This window comes from Strix uralensis, chromosome 20 (assembly GCF_047716275.1).
Source record: "Strix uralensis isolate ZFMK-TIS-50842 chromosome 20, bStrUra1, whole genome shotgun sequence".
Taxonomy (NCBI): domain Eukaryota; kingdom Metazoa; phylum Chordata; class Aves; order Strigiformes; family Strigidae; genus Strix; species Strix uralensis.
The window spans coordinates 11088807-11109155 of record NC_133991.1 but is presented as its reverse complement, the minus strand read 5'-3'; the positions used below and the strand labels follow the sequence as shown (position 1 = coordinate 11109155).

At 38.9% G+C, this 20349-nt stretch overlaps 1 protein-coding gene across 18 annotated transcripts in view; it reads left to right on the top strand.

The window, feature by feature from the left end:
* BCAS3 (BCAS3 microtubule associated cell migration factor) overlaps positions 1-20349 on the top strand; it is a 372074-nt gene that overhangs the window by 158774 nt on the left and 192951 nt on the right. For all 18 annotated transcript variants that reach the window (XM_074890735.1, XM_074890738.1, XM_074890740.1 and 15 more), the window contains 3 exons: positions 10732-10832; positions 14787-14983; positions 16297-16394. In XM_074890735.1, the coding sequence (XP_074746836.1) occupies positions 10732-10832; positions 14787-14983; positions 16297-16394 (396 nt within the window). The remainder of the gene's footprint in view (positions 1-10731; positions 10833-14786; positions 14984-16296; positions 16395-20349) is intronic.

The window sequence follows — 20349 nt, the reverse complement described above, 5'->3', positions numbered from 1 at the left end:
GGGAAGGAGGGAAATCCATTAATTACAGCTGCCCTCAACCATAGGAAATGTAATCGTATAAATATAGATTTTGTTAAAACAAAAGTCTCTACTTTACTATAGTGTTGCTGGTAAGTGTACTTGCACCTCTTTGCTATTAAACCTCCAGTAGGAGGTTTTGAAGACAGATCTTTGCAATTGGCTTTTAAATAATCAAAGACCATTTCTGTTGTGTTAAAAGGAATGATGCAGTGTTTCTTTATCCCACTCTGACCGCTTCTGGAAATTGTTTCTCTCTCAGAAAAAATGGACACGTAGCTGAGGCTTCTGCTGCCTCATTGATTGTTTATTCTAAATGCAATGTAATTCATATTCTACCACGGTAGGTTTCGAACCAGTACCCTGTATTCTTGTTCTTTGTTCCTGTACTGGTCTCCAAGTAATACTTGCAGGGCTGTTACTTATTTCTGACTAAGAATTTGCACTTGAGTTAGGCCTGAAGATATAATCAGTTTTATAGACTTCGTTAAGGGATTCTTGAAAAGATTAAGGTCTGTATTTATAGCTGCCTTTGACTTTTGGCTGTTGCAACAGATTTTCATTTCTGAACCCGCTGTTGTACATATCTTGTGTTTTCCTGAAAAGGGCTTTCATTAGAAGTCAAATTTAGTAACTATTCATTGTCTTCAAAGGGAGGGGGTTAGCCTTTCCTCACTGTTTGTTTGGGCTAAATGATAACACAGTTTATGCAGATAATCTCTGTAACTCTGACATCATGTTTGCACTTCCTGCTCCCTCTAATGAAAGCTATGCACCCTGAGCAAGACTTTTGTCTCTAAGCAACATTGCGGTTCTTTATGGCCTATTTTATATTCCTTTCATACATTCCATTGATGGAAATAAAAATTCCATACGTAGAGGTAGTGCGTATTGCGCAGTGGGAAGCAGGACTGAGGGTAAGAGTGGAGAGTGTATTAAGTGACTGTGTGAATATGTGCTGTGAAGACAGATACTATGAAAAACAAGCTACGATGTGTGTAATCATAGCCAAACTGCTGCCATTCGAGTTACACCGAGCAGACGCAGCGAGGAATCTGGTCATTCTGGTCTGCAAGCTTTTTTCCACACGCAGCAGAGCGTGATGGTGGTCTGGTAATTGGCTAATGAACTGGGACTGATAATTATATTTAGTTTTCCACCACTTCTCAGCCTTCTACCTCTATTTTTCTTCTCGCACTCTTTTGTGTGTGCGTATTTAATAGTATATTCTTTCTCACTAATACGAAAGGATATATGTTATGGTAGGTACCCCACTATAGACATAACTATAGTGTGTGTGTGTAGCATGTTCCGGGAGGCGAGAGCTGTACCTCGCTACGTGTATGTTCAATGTCTATCACAACGGAGCTCCATTTCAAATCATAAAACTGATCAAAACCAGAGCCTGTTCTGTAACAACAATTACGCTCTCGTGTAGTTACGAGGTGTTCAAAGCCTTTTTGCTCTGTTTCTGTGACATCTCTGCACGGCCACGGTCAGACACAGGTTTGGGGCAGTATCAGCAGTTTCTGCTCTCAGCTGCCCATTACAGTGTCTCTGCTGGGCTCTCCTGGTTCTGCAGCAGCACCACTAGCACTTCAGAGCAAAGTTGGCCAGTTTAACATAATCCGCCACCGAAGGCTATCTAAACAAAGCTCTCTGACCTTACCCTGAAGTGGGTGAAGCCCACTTGAGTTTATATGAGCTGCCGCGCTGCGAAGCCTGGAGAGGGGCCGGAACAAGCAGTGGTGTGTGGGTTAACGTTTCAAACTGCCATCACTTTTATGTACTTGCCTAAACTACTGGTACCTGTGCACCACAGACAAGGGCCTTTCCACAAAATTGTGTCGATTGAGTGTTACAGGCTTAAAACTGCGGGAAAGTGCACGACTTTTGTGACAACTCAGAGTGCTGGAGATGGGCACGGCAGAGCTGCGGGCGATCTGCGGGGTTGCGGACGGGAGCCTGCTTCGTCTGTGCCGAGCGGGTGTCAAACCAGCCTTTGGTAGATTGAGGGAGGCCCTGATCACATGCTGCGTTCCGATGATTCTGCCAGGTTTTTCCCCCTTGTTCTCAGCAGGGGTAGTGCAGCTAACCCGTTGTTAGTTGTTAGTACAATCCGCTTCAAGGTGGGAAACTGCGTTGTGTTGTTATTTTGGTATTTTGTGTACAGCCAGCACACAGCTGAGATTTCATGTAGTTGCTTGGGTATATATGTTGAACTTTCTTATCCAGCTGGGAAATTTAAAAAAAATATTTTCTAGATTCTCAGTTTGCCATTATTATTCTTTCTAGTTCAAATTGCCTCTAGCTAGTGTATCGTTTTCATGAAATTCTACTTTGTTATTGCCATATAATAAAAGAATACAACATACATCTTAAAGGAACTTCCTGGGTCTCTGCATCAGTAGTTTGAAAGGAGTTGTGCAGATGTCCTGTAACAATCCAGATCCTTTGGGAAAAATTTATTAATTCCTTGAAATTTTGAGCAGGACGTTTCCATACAGAAAAATGAGTTTTGCAATTTCAGAAAATTAATTCCTAAGTGTTTATCTTAACTCGGGTATTCTTTCCAAATATTACATGAAAATATGAGTGCATTACCTCTAAGTGATACAGGTAAAATATGTTGTAGAAGAATTTTGGCAATTAAAAAAATATTTCATATTCAGAATTTTTTACTGTGTTTAAAACTGTAGCAGATCTTAAATTTATATAATTTATAAATATATACATTTTTTTAATATATTTTACTACTACATTTAAAACATTTTCACTGAAACTGAATCCAAGCATGCCTTTCCCTTACAGAATTGTTACATGTATTTGGGGTTTTCTGGCAGTAGTCACAGTGGAAATGGAATTTTCAGGTTTGCTTCTTACACTTGGAGGCGTAACAGATTGCGAGCTAATCTGGATCACCTTCCTGTTCCAGAAAAGATGTTTCTAATGAAGTTGTAGTTCATGGTATTTTTTTAAGGGAAAACTATGTTTCCTTAAAACTGTAACCCACGCTTCCTGCTCCCTACAGGAAGCAGCATTGAGTGGTAAAGGGAGGCGAAATTTAATTTCTGACTGAGCACTGGACAGATTGGGGTAAAGAGGAACAGGGCAGATGTCATTTCATGAGAGCTGCATCATTGCATAGGAGCAGTGGAGTAAATCGTGATACATTTTTCAGCCATAATTGCTGTTTGTGAAATAATACAGACGAGGTGGATAAAAATTAACTCTGTAAGGTGCTTTGGATGCTGGCAATGTATGTTAATTTTTTGATGCATACATACACCTGGGCATGTGCATGGCTTCATCAGATTACTGAGTACTTGCCCATCTTAATCCATATTTTATAAACTAAATGCTGGAAACAGCACTGCGTATAGGAATTAAAATGCTTTCAGATGTGTACAAACAACAATAATGAACAAGGGCACATGCTGAAATAGTTCTTTACTATTCTTACATGGTCATCTGGAACTTCTTAGAGAGGGGTCCATCAACACGAAGGGGTCAGTTTTCAAAGCAGTGTACAGGGATTTAGCCGCGCGACTCCTATTGACGTTAATGGGAGTCAAACGGGTAAATCCCCACGCACCGCTTTGAAAATTTACTACTAAGCCTCTTGACTTCTCACTACATACTTTGATTGTAACAGTAATCCATGGTTAACATAATTTTCCCGACAATAATGTCAAACATACTTTTGAAGTCAGTGAATTATAGAAATAGTTACCTCTTCCATAATTCTTTAAAGATGGCCATCAGATGGATTTCGCCATAGGTTCGTGCAGTTGAAATTATTCTCTAACTCAGGAAAGAATATATATGTTATCCTTTGGTACAGAACTGATAGTCTGAGCATTTAAAGTGTTGAAGAGCCTTGAGATGCTCCGTACTGTGGGTAGTATCAGGTTCTAGCTCTGCCCAGCTTTAAATGTTCATTGTACTTGACTGCTTCCCTATGGGAACTTTGGAAATGGAAGCTGGAGTTAAGCCTGGTGAACATATACCAGTCTTGCAGTCCAACCAGGAGTAATGATGAAGCCTGACCACCTAATCAGCACCTTTCAGGGAAAAAAAAAAAAAAGCCGGGCTGTTGACTGTGAGACCAGTGTAAAGGAGCAAGTAAAGAAGTCACCAAAGCTGGGAAAATCTAAGGAGAATTCATATTCGGATTACAGACCTACCTATTCCTTCAGTACCAAAGTGCTGACACAGAGAGTGGATGGTCTATAAAGCACCTAATAAACTGTGGGCAATATACAAATAATGAATGAATAAATCTGTAAGTCAATTGGCAGTGTGAAATAACTGTTAGGCTGGATAAACTCCTGGTTTACAGGGGTTTTTTAGCTTAATTTTACGATGTATATGCATACAAGACTCTCAGAAAGCCCTAACAGGAAAAAAATGAGTGGGGAGAAGTTTTGGGTAAAAGAGGATATTTTAATTTGCATGGCATGCTCCTGCAGAAGTTTACAAGCTGAATAATGCATTAAAACCAGAACTTTGTTCAGTAACATATAGCCACAAGTAAAAATACATAGAGCATATCACCAAACTACAAACAGTTTATTTTAAACATGGCTGTAAGCATTCTGTCTAAAATGAAAATCTGGTCTTTACTTCATCGTCAAACTTGAGCAGAGGTGGAGGCAGCAGGCCCAGAGCTGTGTGCTGCAGGAGAAGGTTTAGGGACACGCGTGCAGTAAAACTCGCTGAGCGGTTGCTGGACTTGATCGATGTGGCAAATCTGACTGTGGGATACCAAAGCCAACCTCGGAGGGAAGCGAGATCACATCTATAAGATGGAAAAAAAGTGAACCTGTTGGATTTGAATTGGCTGCATGTAGACCTAAACCAGAACTGTCACATTCTACTTGTCAGGGGTAACACGATGTAACTAATGCGCCACTAGTTCCAGAAGTAGCATGAAGTAAATCATTCAACTCGTGGAGCTTACTTTTAAGAGAAGTACTCCTGAAGCTTGTTGACAAGCATGTGATTACCTCACATCTCTAAACCACCTATGATCATTTTAGATATAACTTAGAAACCACAGAAAAAGCATCAAAATCAGATGTTGGTGTGTGATTTCTATGAAACCAAGGGATATGTAATTTTTATTCTGCATACCTGTTTGCCATGGACATCACTAGAGACTGCACGTGGGCACAGGGCAGACTCTAAAGTTAAGTAATTATTTAAGAGTACAATTGTTTCTGTTTCTACTAGATTTTAGAATCTTATTTCAAATTACAAATTTTGTGTATTCAACTGAAATAAAGGAAAGCTTTCAGGGTGTCTGCAGGCATGTGTACGGCAGGCAGCGGAGAACAAACAGTCTTTATAGTCTGCAAGTGCCTTTGCTCTTAATTTGGACAAACACACATCCCTTAGAGAAGAGCACATTGGGAATTTCATATATAACTCTCAATTAAATTGAATTGTGTAAAGCTTATTTATATAAATGAGAAAATTAAAACCTTTTGGTTCAAGAAGTACACAGAACTAAGTAAAACTAATGATTTATTGTTCACAAATTAAAACCATAAGTGCACACACTACAATTGAGCTGTAGTGTTTCTTTGTTCCAACACTTCTATGCTGCTGAAAGATGACAATTTATAATCTTTGAATGAATAAAGATTTGTCTTAGGTCTAGGTATTTATTGTATAATTAGCCCATCTACGAACAAAGCCACTGTTTGTTAATTCCAATATTCGTCAAGCGTGTGTATTTGTCTAGGTCTTGCCCACGTGTCCGGAATGCCTATGCAGATTATTTGAGGTTAATATAAATAGTTTGTTTTCTTTATTTGTCACTAAATATCATGGCAAAGTTTCAAAACAATAGTGTTTTTTTCATGCTTAATCATTGAACTGTGTGAGTCAGGTCCAGGAGTTCCAGAGGAATATCAGCTCAGCTGAATTTCAGCCTTTGTTTTGGCTTGTGTTGAAACTTTTGTCTCTGCAGTCACTTCTGTGCAGTTTTCCTGGCACTAACAATTATCACACAAATGACTAAATGTGTGATGTGGTTTTTTTCAGACCCTTTCCTTTAATAGTCTTTCTTCAGTATAGTAGTAAGATTAATCCTGTAACTGCAGGGAAGGGAGCCTGTAAACTTTAAAAATTTACCCTAGATTATGGTAAGCACCCGCACCCTTGATTTTGAGGGTAGAAATGAGGTGACAGTGTTCAAGTCATGAAAGAAGATGAAGAACAACAAATTTCAACGAGCTTCTGTTTTTCCTTGGTTAAATGTGGGGTGGTTCAGTAGAGCTAGTCAGGATGGAGGGACAGTATTCCAGATTTAGAGTTGATGCAGATCACTTTTCCCTTGAAGGAGGACAGAGATTAAAGGTGCTACTATTATTTTTGAGCAGCTCAAAGATGGTTTTTGCCCTTTGCCAAATATTCATGGCAAAGCTCTGATTTTTGCTGTAGGTAACACTACGGTTTTTAAAAAGTGACCTTGAATGCTTGCTTATGGAGTCTTTAGCATTTGTAAGTGGACTTCAGAAACTCACGTCCTTTACACTGCATAAACAGAAGTTGGATGTTCTAATTCTCACTTTAGATTTTTAATAAACATTCATTTTCTTTATACTTTTTTCGCTCTACAGGTAGTTGTACGAATTTCTGCATGTTTGTGTATTTCTAGATTAAACAAACTCAGTTACGTTCTGATATTTGATATATGTTTCTTCCAGATGTTGGTGTAAGAATAGCAAGAAGTTAAAAATAGGCATAGCTCAGGCACAAAGCATTAAATTTATTATTTTAGGAAGGTACAGAACATCTGCAATTGCCAGTAAAGTATCTCTGTGCGACAAGGGCTTGCTTGCTCCTTGTCTATGTGTGTGCCATTTGTGACTTTTTCCCAATGAAAGAAAAATTACAGGAGTGCAAGAAAAAACACTACTTGCTGCAAAGCTTTTGAAGAATTTGAATTTTATTGTTTGCTACCCTGCATTATAGTGAAATTCTTTGGAAACTGAAAAAAACTCTGTGTTATAGCACAAGAATAGCTTCACTAATGAATAAGAGGTTGGCATAATTTCCAGTGTGAATTCAGATTTTCAAAGAATTAAGCTGGAAGAGGAAAGATTACTTTCAAGCTCAAATTCCTGGAAATGTCCCTCCAGGCTTAAATTAATCTCATCTGGAACTTGATACCAATGCAAGAGGTGTGTGACCCAGAAATGAAGAAAGAATCGGGTTTGCATTTTTAGAACATGCTTGTTTCTATGACTTCAAGGCCATTTTTTAACTTGAAAAAAAAGGCCATATGTATATCCATAATAAGCAGTACAGCGATGGCAAATCTCCAGCCAGGATCACTGGTCTCAGAAGGTCGTATCTCACCGAACGCTGCGTGCTCCCACTAAGGGCAGTGGGAGTCGAGCTTGCTTTGCCTGTGGTAAGGCTGGGACCGTCATTCTGGGTCCTGCTATCAAAACCAGACTCGCTTTAAATGCCTGCTTTTGTGATAGGTGTGGTACATAAATGCTATTTTATTAAATAGCAAAATAAATTACTGAGGTTTGACCTCAGCTAAGGCTTTATCACTGTTGCCCTCCTGGTGAACTCGAAGGCAGAGCTTTCTCGTGGAATTCAGCATGTCGTCACTTTTTGGTAGAAAGAGTTAATGCTGCGCGCCAAAGCTGCGCTGAAACGCGGGTTGTTGCAAGACGTATGCAAAGCTGTGGTTCCTCAGGAAAAGGCATACAGCGTGGGACCAAAACGATTCTTAAATTTGAATTTCTTTCTCACTGTAAAGCCATCTTGAATCTCCGGTAAAATGTAAGAGTGTTACATAAGGGAGAAGTTTGGTGACAAAGCAGGGTGGACGCTGCTCCCTGGGCTAGTGCTTTTGCAGCTAGTCACCTGAATAGCAGCTTCCCTAATCTGGACAGCTCTAGTAGTTGCCCCTGGGATAGAAAGAACACAAAAAATTCAGAACAGTCCATAAAGTTCCCGTTGGTTTGAAAGCAAAAACATCTGCTAGAGTCATGAACAGTTTGTTAGCAGAGTTCAATAACAGGAAAGCCTGCAGTTGATCAGCTGTGCCCTCAGAAACAGGCATTACTGCAGTCAGTAGAATTTATTGTAGAGGAGTCAGGAGATATGGGGAAGATTAGGGCAACAGCAAAACGTGTCAAAATAATGGTTTTGTTTCGTTGGCTTCAAACATAAACTTTCCCAGTAAGGAAGAAGCGTGGGCATTATGGTTTCATATTCAGATATTTACTGTGAATCGTCAGCTGTTTGTAATCCAGGAAGGTACGTGTATTTTCTTAATACGAGTTTGATAGGGGCTAGACAGACACATCCGTAAGTCATTGAATTAGATCTGTCACGCTTGTAATGAAACAGATGAATGTAGTTTCTATATCGTCTTGAAAACTGATCAGCACACACGGCTGGAATCACGTCTGTGGTTGCCAAGGTGTGTACGGACACATACGTGCCGGCACCAGTTGTATTGATCTCAATGAATCTGGCAGATGCATAGTGTCTCACGGGAAAAACTTGACACTTTGTGAGAATATGCCCTCATGTATATAGCACTTTGAATAATTCTTTAATAAGTTAGGCCCTGAACTGCATTTGGTGTACTGCAGGTTTCGGGATAAGGACACTGCGATACAGAGGTGTTAGAAACGGCTCCGTAGCTCAGGTTGGGCTCAGATACCCGCTTACACAAACAGGATGAAAATCCCTTTATTTCATATAGTGTATGGATTTATGAAAACCCTGTGCTGTTTATATTATAGAGGCGCCGTTCTGTATTTATGGTTACAATTGTGTCTGCTTTGCCATTATAAACTCCTATTATTAGGGGTTTACAGCATGGCTGTAAAAATTTGTAGTGGATGGAAACTTGACACATAAAGGTCAACCCTGTAATAATAGAGTTTTTAAAAATCAATTTTTAAAACTTTGAGTCATTTTTAGATTATGTGAATATAAAAATATTGGTTCTAATTTTAGGATTGTCAGGTATCTTAATGCTATAGCATAAAACTCTCTTGTTTTACCAAAGTAAAAATATCATTGTTGCATTTGCTTCTTTTAATTTGCTTTTGTGGTGTGTGCTCTTCCCTCAAAGAGGTTTCTTGGTATTGAATCCAAGCCTCCAACAGGCCCTTGACAGTGAGCAGGTACAAGAAAATGAAAAATATCTCCTGTCTTATTGTCTGCAGTGCTTGCTTGCATTTTGCATTTTCTAAACTCTTTCAGCCCTCTCAGGTGTGAAGTTTTAGTTAGAGCAACGCAACGCTACCGCCATAGAAAGTAAAGTAGCTAGACCGTAAGCTTTGCTAACATATCCAAAGGACTCAAGGACCAGCCATCATGAAATACTGTTCTCTACAACAACGAGTCTACAATTCTCTCTCTTTTTTGTGGTAGATTTGAATGCTAAATTATGATTTTCCCCAAAGTTGTATGTATATATGGTAATTGTTTTGAAAGTGGTTTTGGATATCATGAAGCCCACAGAGCTGAAGAGCTAACATTTTTCTGTTGTAGTCAGTCCCTGTGAAGACAGATGAGAGTAGTAAATAAAGGAACAAAATTAACTTAGTTTTGTTCTGTGAATTGAGGTTAAGTTTTCGTACCAGTCTTCTGAAAACAGTAGAGACTTAGGTATTTGAGCAGTTACAGGAGCATAAGATTTTCATGGTGCTGTCAAGAAGAGGTTTGCTGATGAGCACTGTGGACAGATCTGATGTTGAGTCAAACCAAAAATGTGCCCATCCTCAGATCTGTGGTAGTGACTGGAAGCAGATGCTCCAATGTCCGGGAGTTTGGAGGTTATGGGCTGCTGAGAGGTTGTGTCTTGGACTGTTGTGTTCAATAGTTGCTGATGAATTTGTCCCTCAGCTTGAACTAATATATCTAGTTAGCAGTGTCACCTGCAGCTGGAAAAAGTGGTTCTCTTATCTGTCCAAAATTATTGTACAGTATTACTATAATGCAATGAAACACTTGAATACAGAATTCCTGGTATTTTACAGTCCAGTGAAATAATCTCAGTATTTAATCTCTGTAGCAAATTAAACATCAAACTCTGCTTTGTTATGGATTCTTAATTAATGTATTGTCACTACTGTGATGAAAAGGTGACACTAAGATGATAATGAAGCACTTCAAATTAAATTACAAAAAAGTCACATCCTAAAATCAAGTTGTTTGTGAAGCTAGCTTTAAATTAACTACATAAATGTCAAAATGAAAGTGATAATTCAGTTCATGAAGTCTTGGAACTACTCTGTGTTCAAAGTCAGTGCATGTACCCGTGCCTCAGGATAGCTTTTGTCTCTGTGCTTTAGCACAGCTGAAATTCTGAAAAGTTTGTAGAAAAGGCTTACATCATTGACAGTGGCATTTCTCAGTGTTAAATTCCTCAAGACAGCTGGTTGTTGTCTGTATTGGGCTGTTCTGTATGTTCATTAAGCACTTAAGGTTAAAAGAAGAAGAGCCAATTGGGTTATCATCGTGGCTGTATGTATACATTCAAGTCAAAGAACAGAAATCTTTTCATCACTTTTGGTGTCAATATTTGAGCTCTTTCTGAGCTCCAACATATTGTCACAGATTTAGGAAAATACATACGTTGCTGTACCAATAATTTACTGAAAAAGCTTTTTTTAAAAGCATTTAACAGTAGGTCTGATTTTTCAGTTTTCTGGTTTTTTTCAGTGGTTCCACCAGGGAGCCCTGGACCGATCACTCGACACGAGTCATACGACAGCTTAGCATCTGACCACAGCGGGCAGGAGGACGAAGAGTGGCTGTCACAGGTATGCTTCTGCAGTTCACACCAAACAGTGATAGTACCCCCTGGAAATAAAACTCATAACTTCCCTCAAAATGGAAAGTAAGCTTCCAGTAGGCCATGGGTATTGCTGTGTGTAAAAGTGACTTCACGCCTGACTCAGTGTGGTATGAATTGGGTGGTCTTTACTTTTTACACAAACTATACAAGCTGTATTAAAAACCATGTAAAGCCCCCATCATTACTGGCACAAGTCACATCCTTGGGAAGTTCAGGATGAAGTAGGAAGTTTAAGATGGCAGCAGAAAGTTACCTCTCTACCTTTTTCTCCTGACATGGTCCTTTGCAGACATGGATACAGGAAGTTGGCTTGGCAAAATGACAATACCTTTTCAGTTGTGACCTGTGCTATACTTACTGCATTTTAGCATAAAAATGGTAGATAACTGGTTTACTTCCTTCTTTTTCTGGTTGTGAGCTACTGCATTTCCTACTGGTAATTCCTTTGAGTTACGGCTAGATACAAATACTATAGTGCTTTAAAATGATCCTGCTTGGTGGAATGTTTTTTATGAGGTTAAATCTTTTTAGTTTTATCCATTTTTGCTTTGTTTCAGTTAGTGAAGCTTCTCTTTAAGAACTCAGTACATACTTGACTATTTGGCTCAAAACATAACTTCAGTTTAAAATGTAGTTCATGAATAATGCACTGAGAATTAGTTCCTGTTAGAAATAAAAGGTTAAATAAATAAAAATTACAAATGCTCTGGATTTACCAAAGCAATTACAGTGTACCTGATACATGGAATTCATCCTGACAAATTAGGTGGGTTTCCTTTGCTTTAAGAACAATGTTGTTATGACAGTGATGCATTAGACATGTTGCTGGGGTGGTATGGCGTAAATATGAAATACTCATGGATGGGATTTGCTCCTTCCACTGGTGAATAACTACACAGCGGTTTCCTAAAATGAGAAGTTAGATTTCCACGTGTACAGGTCTGGGAGTGGCATTCATTGGGGGAATCTATTCATGTGAATCCACTTACCTGGCCTAAGTTTCCACTTACATGGCCTAAGTTTTGTGGCTGCACAATGATGTATCGTATTTGCTTATGCTCTCTCTAATTTGTCAGAGCATAAATAGGGTGACACTACTCGACCAGTGTAGTCAACAGGAATTTGATCACTGAGCTCACTGGGGCCGAGATTTCACCTGTAGTTTTCTACCTGTCCTCTCCAGTGCTATTTGGATAGTTTAGCTTATTTTGCTGTTCTGGTGACTTTCTGGTATAGTGGGCAACCTCAGGAAGAAGAGAGTAAGGTAAACCTATGTTATGGGGGTTTGTTTATTACTAATTCTTGACATTCCAAGTGGTAAACAAACTACTAATTTGTTTATTACTAATTCTTGACATTCCAAGCTGTCAAAGGAGCGTAAGACTGCTTGAACTTCATCACATCTATCCCTCTAGAAGAGTAAATATATTTATAAGAAGAAAAAAAACCAAACCCAAGTGATGTCACAGAAGACAGATAATTCAGAGAATGCTTCCAAAATGTTTAATTTTTGCTAAGTGAAAAGAGAGATGGTAGTGCTTTTGAGCATGAAGATGCTAGCATTCTCCAAGCAAGCCACTTTAGATTAAGCCTAAAGTGCAAGTATGTTTTTCAAAATTAAAATGTTGTTATCAAGAGTAACAGCATGCAGTGAAAAAACACTGCCCTTCACTTCAACTTTTCAATTAGAACAGTGGGTAATGTGTGCTGTCAGTGTGAAGTAGATACAATATGTTTGTCCTGCACACAACAGGAGAGTGAATAGGAACATCTGGCCGTAGCCTCAGTAAAATTGCAAAGGCATCTGTTTACCTCTCGGCTCTGTGACACTGATGGTTTCAAGCTTAAAATATACAGATTACTTTATCTGTGGCCTAATTTACACTGCTACATAAAAGCTACTTGTCTCAGAAACATCTACAGTCAATCTGAGTTACGCTAAGATAAATGCAGAGATGGAAATAGTGCTAAATAGGCTGTGCATTTGTTGTCTTACGTTAGCAGAGGACTTAGAACAACATTATCCAGTGCTTAAAATTGCTTCTTAAAGAGTTAAGAATTGCTACTACTATATATCTGTGTCATATATATACAAAGATACATTTTCATGAATTTCCTCACTAAGTTACATTTTTGCTGTGAAGCTGATGATCATTACAGCAGAAATTGATAGAAATTTAATAGTCTTATTTTTGTCATCTTAAGAGGATGAGTTCACCAGAGCTTAATATTTTCATTTCATGTTTCCTTTTTCTGACCCTTAAAGGCTCTTTTTGATTTTTAAAATTGTATTACAGAAGACTTATGCTTTGTTTACTCTTTATTTACAAGGCCCAATTTCCTTGATCATATACATTTCCAGCAATGTCACCATCTTAAATATTCATGGTTGTTTGCATTCCTGTAGTTGGCTTATTGAAGAGTTTGCCAGAATTGATACTCATCAGGTTTATAGTTTTCAGTGTAAAAAGGCATTCTTAAAATATTTTGGGTGCTTCATTTACTGAAATAACAAATTTTTCAAAAGTTTATACCTAGGCTCTCACTGGGAGCCAATACCTAGAGGAAAATCTGAATATTTAAAATTATTAGACACACCACCTGTATTCTCTGTGCCTTTTGGAAGTAGGCGTGGAACTGAGAAGCTTCTGCATCTGTGTGTATATCTGCACATATACATACAGATACATCTCAGATACACCTATTGCATAAAATGTGTTGCACATACATGTTTGTATTACATGTGCATAGTAACGAGCGTGAGCTGGGCTGCTGAGTGTCTCACCGCGCACTTCACGTTGCTCTCTCTTACGAATCTTGTTGCTTTCCAGCAAGATGGTCTCTGCCAGCCGCATCCTCAGATATGCCAACAGTAATTATGAGCTTTGATTTGAAATACAGTTCGCACTATATACATGTGAAGCAGCGCTGTTTAACGTGTGAACTTCTAGAAAGCAGCTGTAACAAAGCTTTAACAGCTTGCTTTTAAAAATGCATCCCTTGACCTGGTCAGGATTGAGGTAATCTGGGGGAGGTAGACTTTTGCAGTCCCTCTGTCTACTCCATGTAGAGACGGGTGGAAATGTGGTCCCTTGTTTGATGCCACAACAAAAGGAGCTTTTTAGCGTTCAAGTTACAGCACGTATTTCATAATGGCAAGGGGAAGAATAGAATGATAAAATGGTTTGGGATGGAGGGGACCCTGAAGATCATTTACTTCCAAGCCCCTGCCATGAGCAGGGACACCTTCCACTAGCCCAGGTTGCCCAAAGTCCCGTCCAACCTGGCCTTGAACCCTTCCAGGGAGGGGGCAGCCACAGCTTCTCTGGGCAGCCTGTGCCAGGGCCTCACCACCCTCACAGGGAAGAATTTCTGCCTTAGATCTAAGCTAAATCTACTGTCTTTTAGTTTAAAACCATCACCCCTAGTCCTATCCCTACCCCCCTGATGATGAGTCCCTCCCCCCTTTCCTGTAGCCCCTTTAAGCCCTGGGAGGCCGCTCTAAGGTCTCCCCGGATCCTTCTCTTCTCCAGCTGAACCCCCCCAACTCTCTCAGCCTGTCCCCACAGGGGAGTGCTCCACCCCCCCGGAGCATCTTTGTGGCATGAATGACTGAACAGGATCAGGTGGAGTGTTGGTCTTCAGAACAGTTCAAGCACCGGGGCGCCGTGTCCTCAGGCTGGTGGTCCACGGGCTTTCAAGGCTCTGCAAGAAGCTCTTGGCTTTGGCTAGAGCATCCTTTCTCTAGCAAAAACGTTCTGAAATTTCCCTTGTTCAGCATTCCTCCAAACTAATGGCACAAAGCACTCTCTTTGCTTGAGAACAGCAAGGATTCTGGGGTTCAGTGTACTGAAGGAACCATTCAGTATATTAAGTTGCAGTTTTGTGTTAAGCATTTCCCCATATTCCCTTTCCACAGGTCGAAATAGTGACTCACACCGGGCCTCATCGACGCCTCTGGATGGGCCCACAGTTCCAGTTCAAAACAATCCATCCTTCAGGCCAAACTACCGTCATTTCATCCAGTTCTTCCGTGCTGCAGTCGCATGGTCCGAGTGATACCCCGCAGCCTCTTCTGGACTTTGATACAGATGATCTTGATCTCAACAGTCTCAGGTAAAAATAAAATCAATTTCCAAGCTGTTTCACATTTGTTGTGTGAATAACTTGCCTCATGTTTAAATGAGGCCATCTGTGTAGAACGTGTAATAGTTTTCATCAAGCTTGTCCAGATGAAAGTCTTAGGAGAGCGTGTGACTCGACAACAATAAAAATTCATCCAGGCCAAGCATTTTAGATTCCTTTCTGCTGCCCCTTTGTGGGTAAATGACAGTGAAAGACAGTACAAAGTCTGGTGGCCTTGCTCAGCATTGTCTTGGCTTTCACAGTTTCTGCATTGCTTAATAAATTCATTTTCTCAGACATGAGTGGGAGCTTTATGCCATAGATTTAGATGCTGACTGTGAAGCAGTCAGTGTGTTGGAACAGTAAGTGAACTTCTGGAATGTTTTTCCCCTCCCTGTTTTTTTTTTTTTTTCCCTTCCTTTGCTTCCTTCCTTGTAATTCTTTTTCATGTATTTAATTCATCTGGTTTGGGACATTGGCTAATTTGGAATTGGGAGCATGGGGTGGGCCAAGGGAAGGAAGGAGAGTGAAGGTAAATGTGGGTTTATGTTTACTAATAACTGGTGATTTTCTAGAAGTGCTTTATGCACCGTGTGTTTCTGTGTCTTGTCCGGTAGCTCTCAAGATTTCACGAGTTTCCATGCTTCTGACTCTGCATGTGATTTGAAGTCCAAAGTTCTGTGGTATGGACTTGGACTGTTTGGGACTCTGTCTGAAACTTATGAGTAAAACAAGAGAGACGGATAATATGACTAATCCCATTAAAACTGAGCAGACTGTCTTTGGCCTGAAAATACATGGTTTTGAAATGTGTGATTTCTCCCTCCATGTAATTACTCCCACAAGTAAGGATATAGCTGTCAAATATGTACATATATTTTATTGTATATATGTATACATATGCAGAAAGAAAGCAGAAATTTAAAAAAAAATGTTACAAAAAGAATAGACAATTACAAATGTGTCTCTTCTAAACTGACAAAAAAAAGCTGATGTTCAGGAGGGCGATAGAGGCTCTTTAAGTGGTTTGGGCAGAGTGAGCTTCTTCCTTTGAGGCATTCTGAGAGCTCACGGCAGAGAGAGAATTTGGGGATATTCACTTTGTGTAGAGCCTCAGTTTGTCTCTGGATGGATTATCCAGATCTTGGCTCCAGAAAGCAAAGGAAAACAAAAGTTTTCAACAGTTGACTGATTTAAAAATAAATAGTTGCTTAATTGTTTCAGCTGATTCAGGTTTGCAATTTAATTACAGCCCTCCTGAGCACTGATTTTGACACAGGTGGTAACTATAACTTATTATTTAGGATTCAGCCTGTTCGTTCAGAACCTGTTAGCATGCCGGGGTCATCACGTCTGGTTTCTGATCGCAGAGGAGTTTCAACAGTGATTGATGCTACCTCAGGTAGAAACACATTGATTTCATGTTTTCTTTGATATTCATGGCATTCATCAATCTTGTCTTTTTTTTGTCTGGTAACATGTTTACTAACCATTGTCATACACTTAAAAGGATATCATGATTTTCAGCTGCGCAACAGGGTAAGTGCTGTCTTACACAAATACTTACTGAAAGCTACCATCATGATGACTTTTTTTTTTTCCCTCTTAACACTCAAATCTGAAGTCACAGCATTGTGGTAAGATACAAACACAATATTTACAGTAAGCTTAACGTGAGCTATAGAATGCTAAAAACTGCCTAAACTAAAAAGCAGAACATATGCACGTACTAACACTGAAATGCTTTTATTAATGAATGCCTAAAGCATAGAATATTACAGTTCCGTCTCATTTATAAAATAACTTTCACTTAAATGTAATCATAAATGTAATTGATTTCTGTGAACAGTCAAGACAACAGGATAGTTTATCTAATGTTTGTGTAATAGGCACATTTTCACCACTCCGCTCTAAAAGAGCGTGTAAATTTAATACTACAGTGGTTTTGTTAATATCAACGTGGTAATATATGTACTATAAAGCTTTCTTTTTTTCTCAGTTGTGGGGTATAGTCTGTATAAAGAAACAAGGACAGCAGAGCTTTATGTTCTAGTACAGCTGTGTAGCGTCTGAAGGGTCCACACAGCAGGATTTTGTCAAATAAAATCTCTCACAAGTAGAATTATTAAACACACAGCATTAGTCAAACAGTCAAGTCGGAGAGGATTTTAATCTTTAGCGATTTGAAAATCCCTGGAGACTGCTGATTGGATTGAGGTTAAACTGTAAAAAGAGACTGTAACACATACAGAAACTGGTTCCTGAAGGTTGTTTTAAAGAGAGTTAAAATAAAAGCTCCTGTTCCAGACTCTGTTTGCTATTGATATAAATTCTGAGTTCAGGATACTGTGTTGTTTGCCAAATTAATTTATTTGGGTATTATAGGTTATTTCTTAGATGTGTTTATAACTGAGTTCGATAATAACTACATTTACTTTGGATGTTGAGGATTGTCATTATAAATTCCATTTTCAAATGTTTAAAACTTGTTAAATTAATTCACGTTGAGTTTAGACAAACATCTGATGCTGGTTATTTAAAGGGAATTTTATTTGGTTTACTACATGACAAAGTAACTTTCAAAATAATTGTTCGATACAGAAGAAAATCTAAATGGATCAGCTGCGATTTTTTGGACTAGTTCATCTATGCCTGTTACCCCTGAAAGGTTACAAGCTTGAATCAGAGGAGTGCTTCTGTCTGGGTATCTGACACTTTGGATTCAGAGTGATTAATGGCATCGCTGTTCTTCACTACAATGTGCCTATGCCAGCTGATAGCAAGAGAGATATCTGGGTTATCAGGGTGGGGTTTTCTCCCCCTCTTGCATATGAAGGGAGCAGTGCCATTACCGATAGCAGGGGGGTGTAATCATTCTGAAATAGAACCATTCCGTAATCATAATGCATTCGAAAACTGGGTTATTCCATCTACAATAGAAACAATGAACCACGTAGGACTGTACTTCTTCTCTGCTAAGCAACCTTTCCTGAAGTGTGGATGGGGCCTTAATATGAAATGGCTCATGTGAATGTGATGAAGCTCTATTGGTAATGCCTTTAACATGTGTGTCCATATTAAAATTGCCAAAGTCAATTGTATACATTGTTATGACACTGAAAATATATTTACTGTACAGCAGTGACTCAGTTTTGTTATAACACCTCATATGTTTCTTATAAACAATACATGGATTTTGTTAGGGACATGCTGATAGCAGTATTTTATTTAATTTCACTGCCAGACAGTTCGGATTTGAATGGATTTTTGATTCAGGGACTTTACCATCTACTTGCAGTTTTTGTATTGCCTGATCCCCCTCCTTTCCCATTTGGACCCATTGGTCCAAATTTAGAACAGATATGCCAGATTATGTGTGATGGCATAGGGCTGCGAATTCTGCTAGTAAAGGAGACACAAGTTAAAAACATACACTGTTTTTTGAAATCTTGTGCTATTCTTGTAACAGAGCCCAGCAAAGGGAAGAAGAGTATTTTATGCTTACATCTCTTCCCACCTGAGATGTGCAGAAAAGTACATTAAGTTCATGTCTGCATCTGAAGGTTTTATTTTAAATGCTGTTCATGTACAACACTGCATTTTTTGTGTTATAGTCCACTACTGTAAGTATTCTCATTTCCTGCTATTACCAAGGCATGCCCTAAATGGCTTACATTCTTTATGGAAAACAAATTTATTGGAAAATACGGTTTTAGGTTTGAAGGATTTTTAAGTAGGTCATAAATTTTTACTGCCTAAACTGAACCAGGAAGTGATTCTTCAGTTATGACCTGTGCATTTGAGTCTGTTGCACTTTATGAAGATGCTTATCTGGCTGTTTGATTGCCCGTTGCTTAGAGATACAACCAGCGTGGCGCCTCTTCTTATCTAACTCCATCACTTGTTCTTCCTATCAAAAGATTTCGAGTACATGTTTATCATTTTACATTATTCTTCTGCCATGTTTGATAGCTTCCTTCCTTCTCCCCCATTGGTGACAATCTGTTGTTGCATTTATTAAGAAATTTGTGTAATTTTTTTTTATTTTCACGTGTCTATAGAAGTATATTAATGACTATTCTTTCACAAGATATATGCATAAATCTTCACTTAAAAAGTAAAAAAACTAATATTTATATCAATAACGAAAATGCTCAGTGGAATTTTTAAGGTGGGTGGCTGTATCTAAAGATTACTCGGATAAATTTTTAAAAACGCATATTTCAGTATGGTTATCTCGACTCTAAAATATTCTTCTCTGTTGTGTGGGGTTTTTCTGGTTTTTTTGTTTGGGTTTTTTTTTAAAATCAGACCTTTAAGAAAAGTTAGCAAAAATGTAGTCACCTAAAGCTACTGGATATTTGTCCCTCAATGCACACGTTTTAGTCATATGCATCATGGAGAGGATATACCCTCAAGGATTAAATGCACAGTAATTCCAGATGCTATTCCAGATTGGCAGTTAGAAATGTTAAAGGGACAACACTGAGTTTAAATCTTTATAAAGCAGGAAGCCTTTGATAATCAGCAGAAGAACCACTACTGTACACAGAGTAAATGCACACTGTGTGTAGCAAGCAGGCGTGTGTGCTCGTGTGTCTGTGTCCTTCCTTTTCAAAGAAGTGCGGAGGCTATTGGCTGGGTTTAACAAAGGTGGGCTAAGGCTTAGTAAGTCAGGTTACATTTAAGACTTTATTAGACATCAGAGATGGAAGAGAAGCCTTACAAGTGCCCTGTCTGCAGGAGATATTGCAGCTGAAGGTCACACTCTTTACACATCCAAACCAGTCAACCCTGAGACAGAAATCTATAGTGTGACAAAAAAAAAAAAAAAAAAAAAAAGAGTCTTTGTTGCTGAATGACCTGGCTCTATTTCAAAAGGCTGCTCTACAGGCACGACTTGAAAACTTTACATTACCTGTATGCACGGAATGCTGGACCTTTCTTTGATGTGATGAGCATTAGATACAATTTTTGGCTAGCTGAAGATATCTACAGAATGGTGGAGACTAATCTAGAAAATATAAGCGTAGGCTAGACATGCAACTGCATATATCAAGGCACCTTTCTGAATTTTTATGCTGTGACCTGTAGATCAATGACGCATGTCATACATGTTACATTCCTGAAAAATCAAACCTGATAGAACTCTGTAATGCAGAAATTAAAGGGTGTAGGAAGGTTAGAATATTCGTACAGAATCACAAATCCAAACTTTCAGAAACAGAAAAGCTCTAGAGAAAGGATTTTGCAGCAGTTCCTGAATTTGATCGCACAGCTGCGCTGAGTCTGGAAGGACAAGCGTTTCCCTTAAACTGTAACAAATGTGTTGAAGGGCTCAGGTACCCAGGTATGCT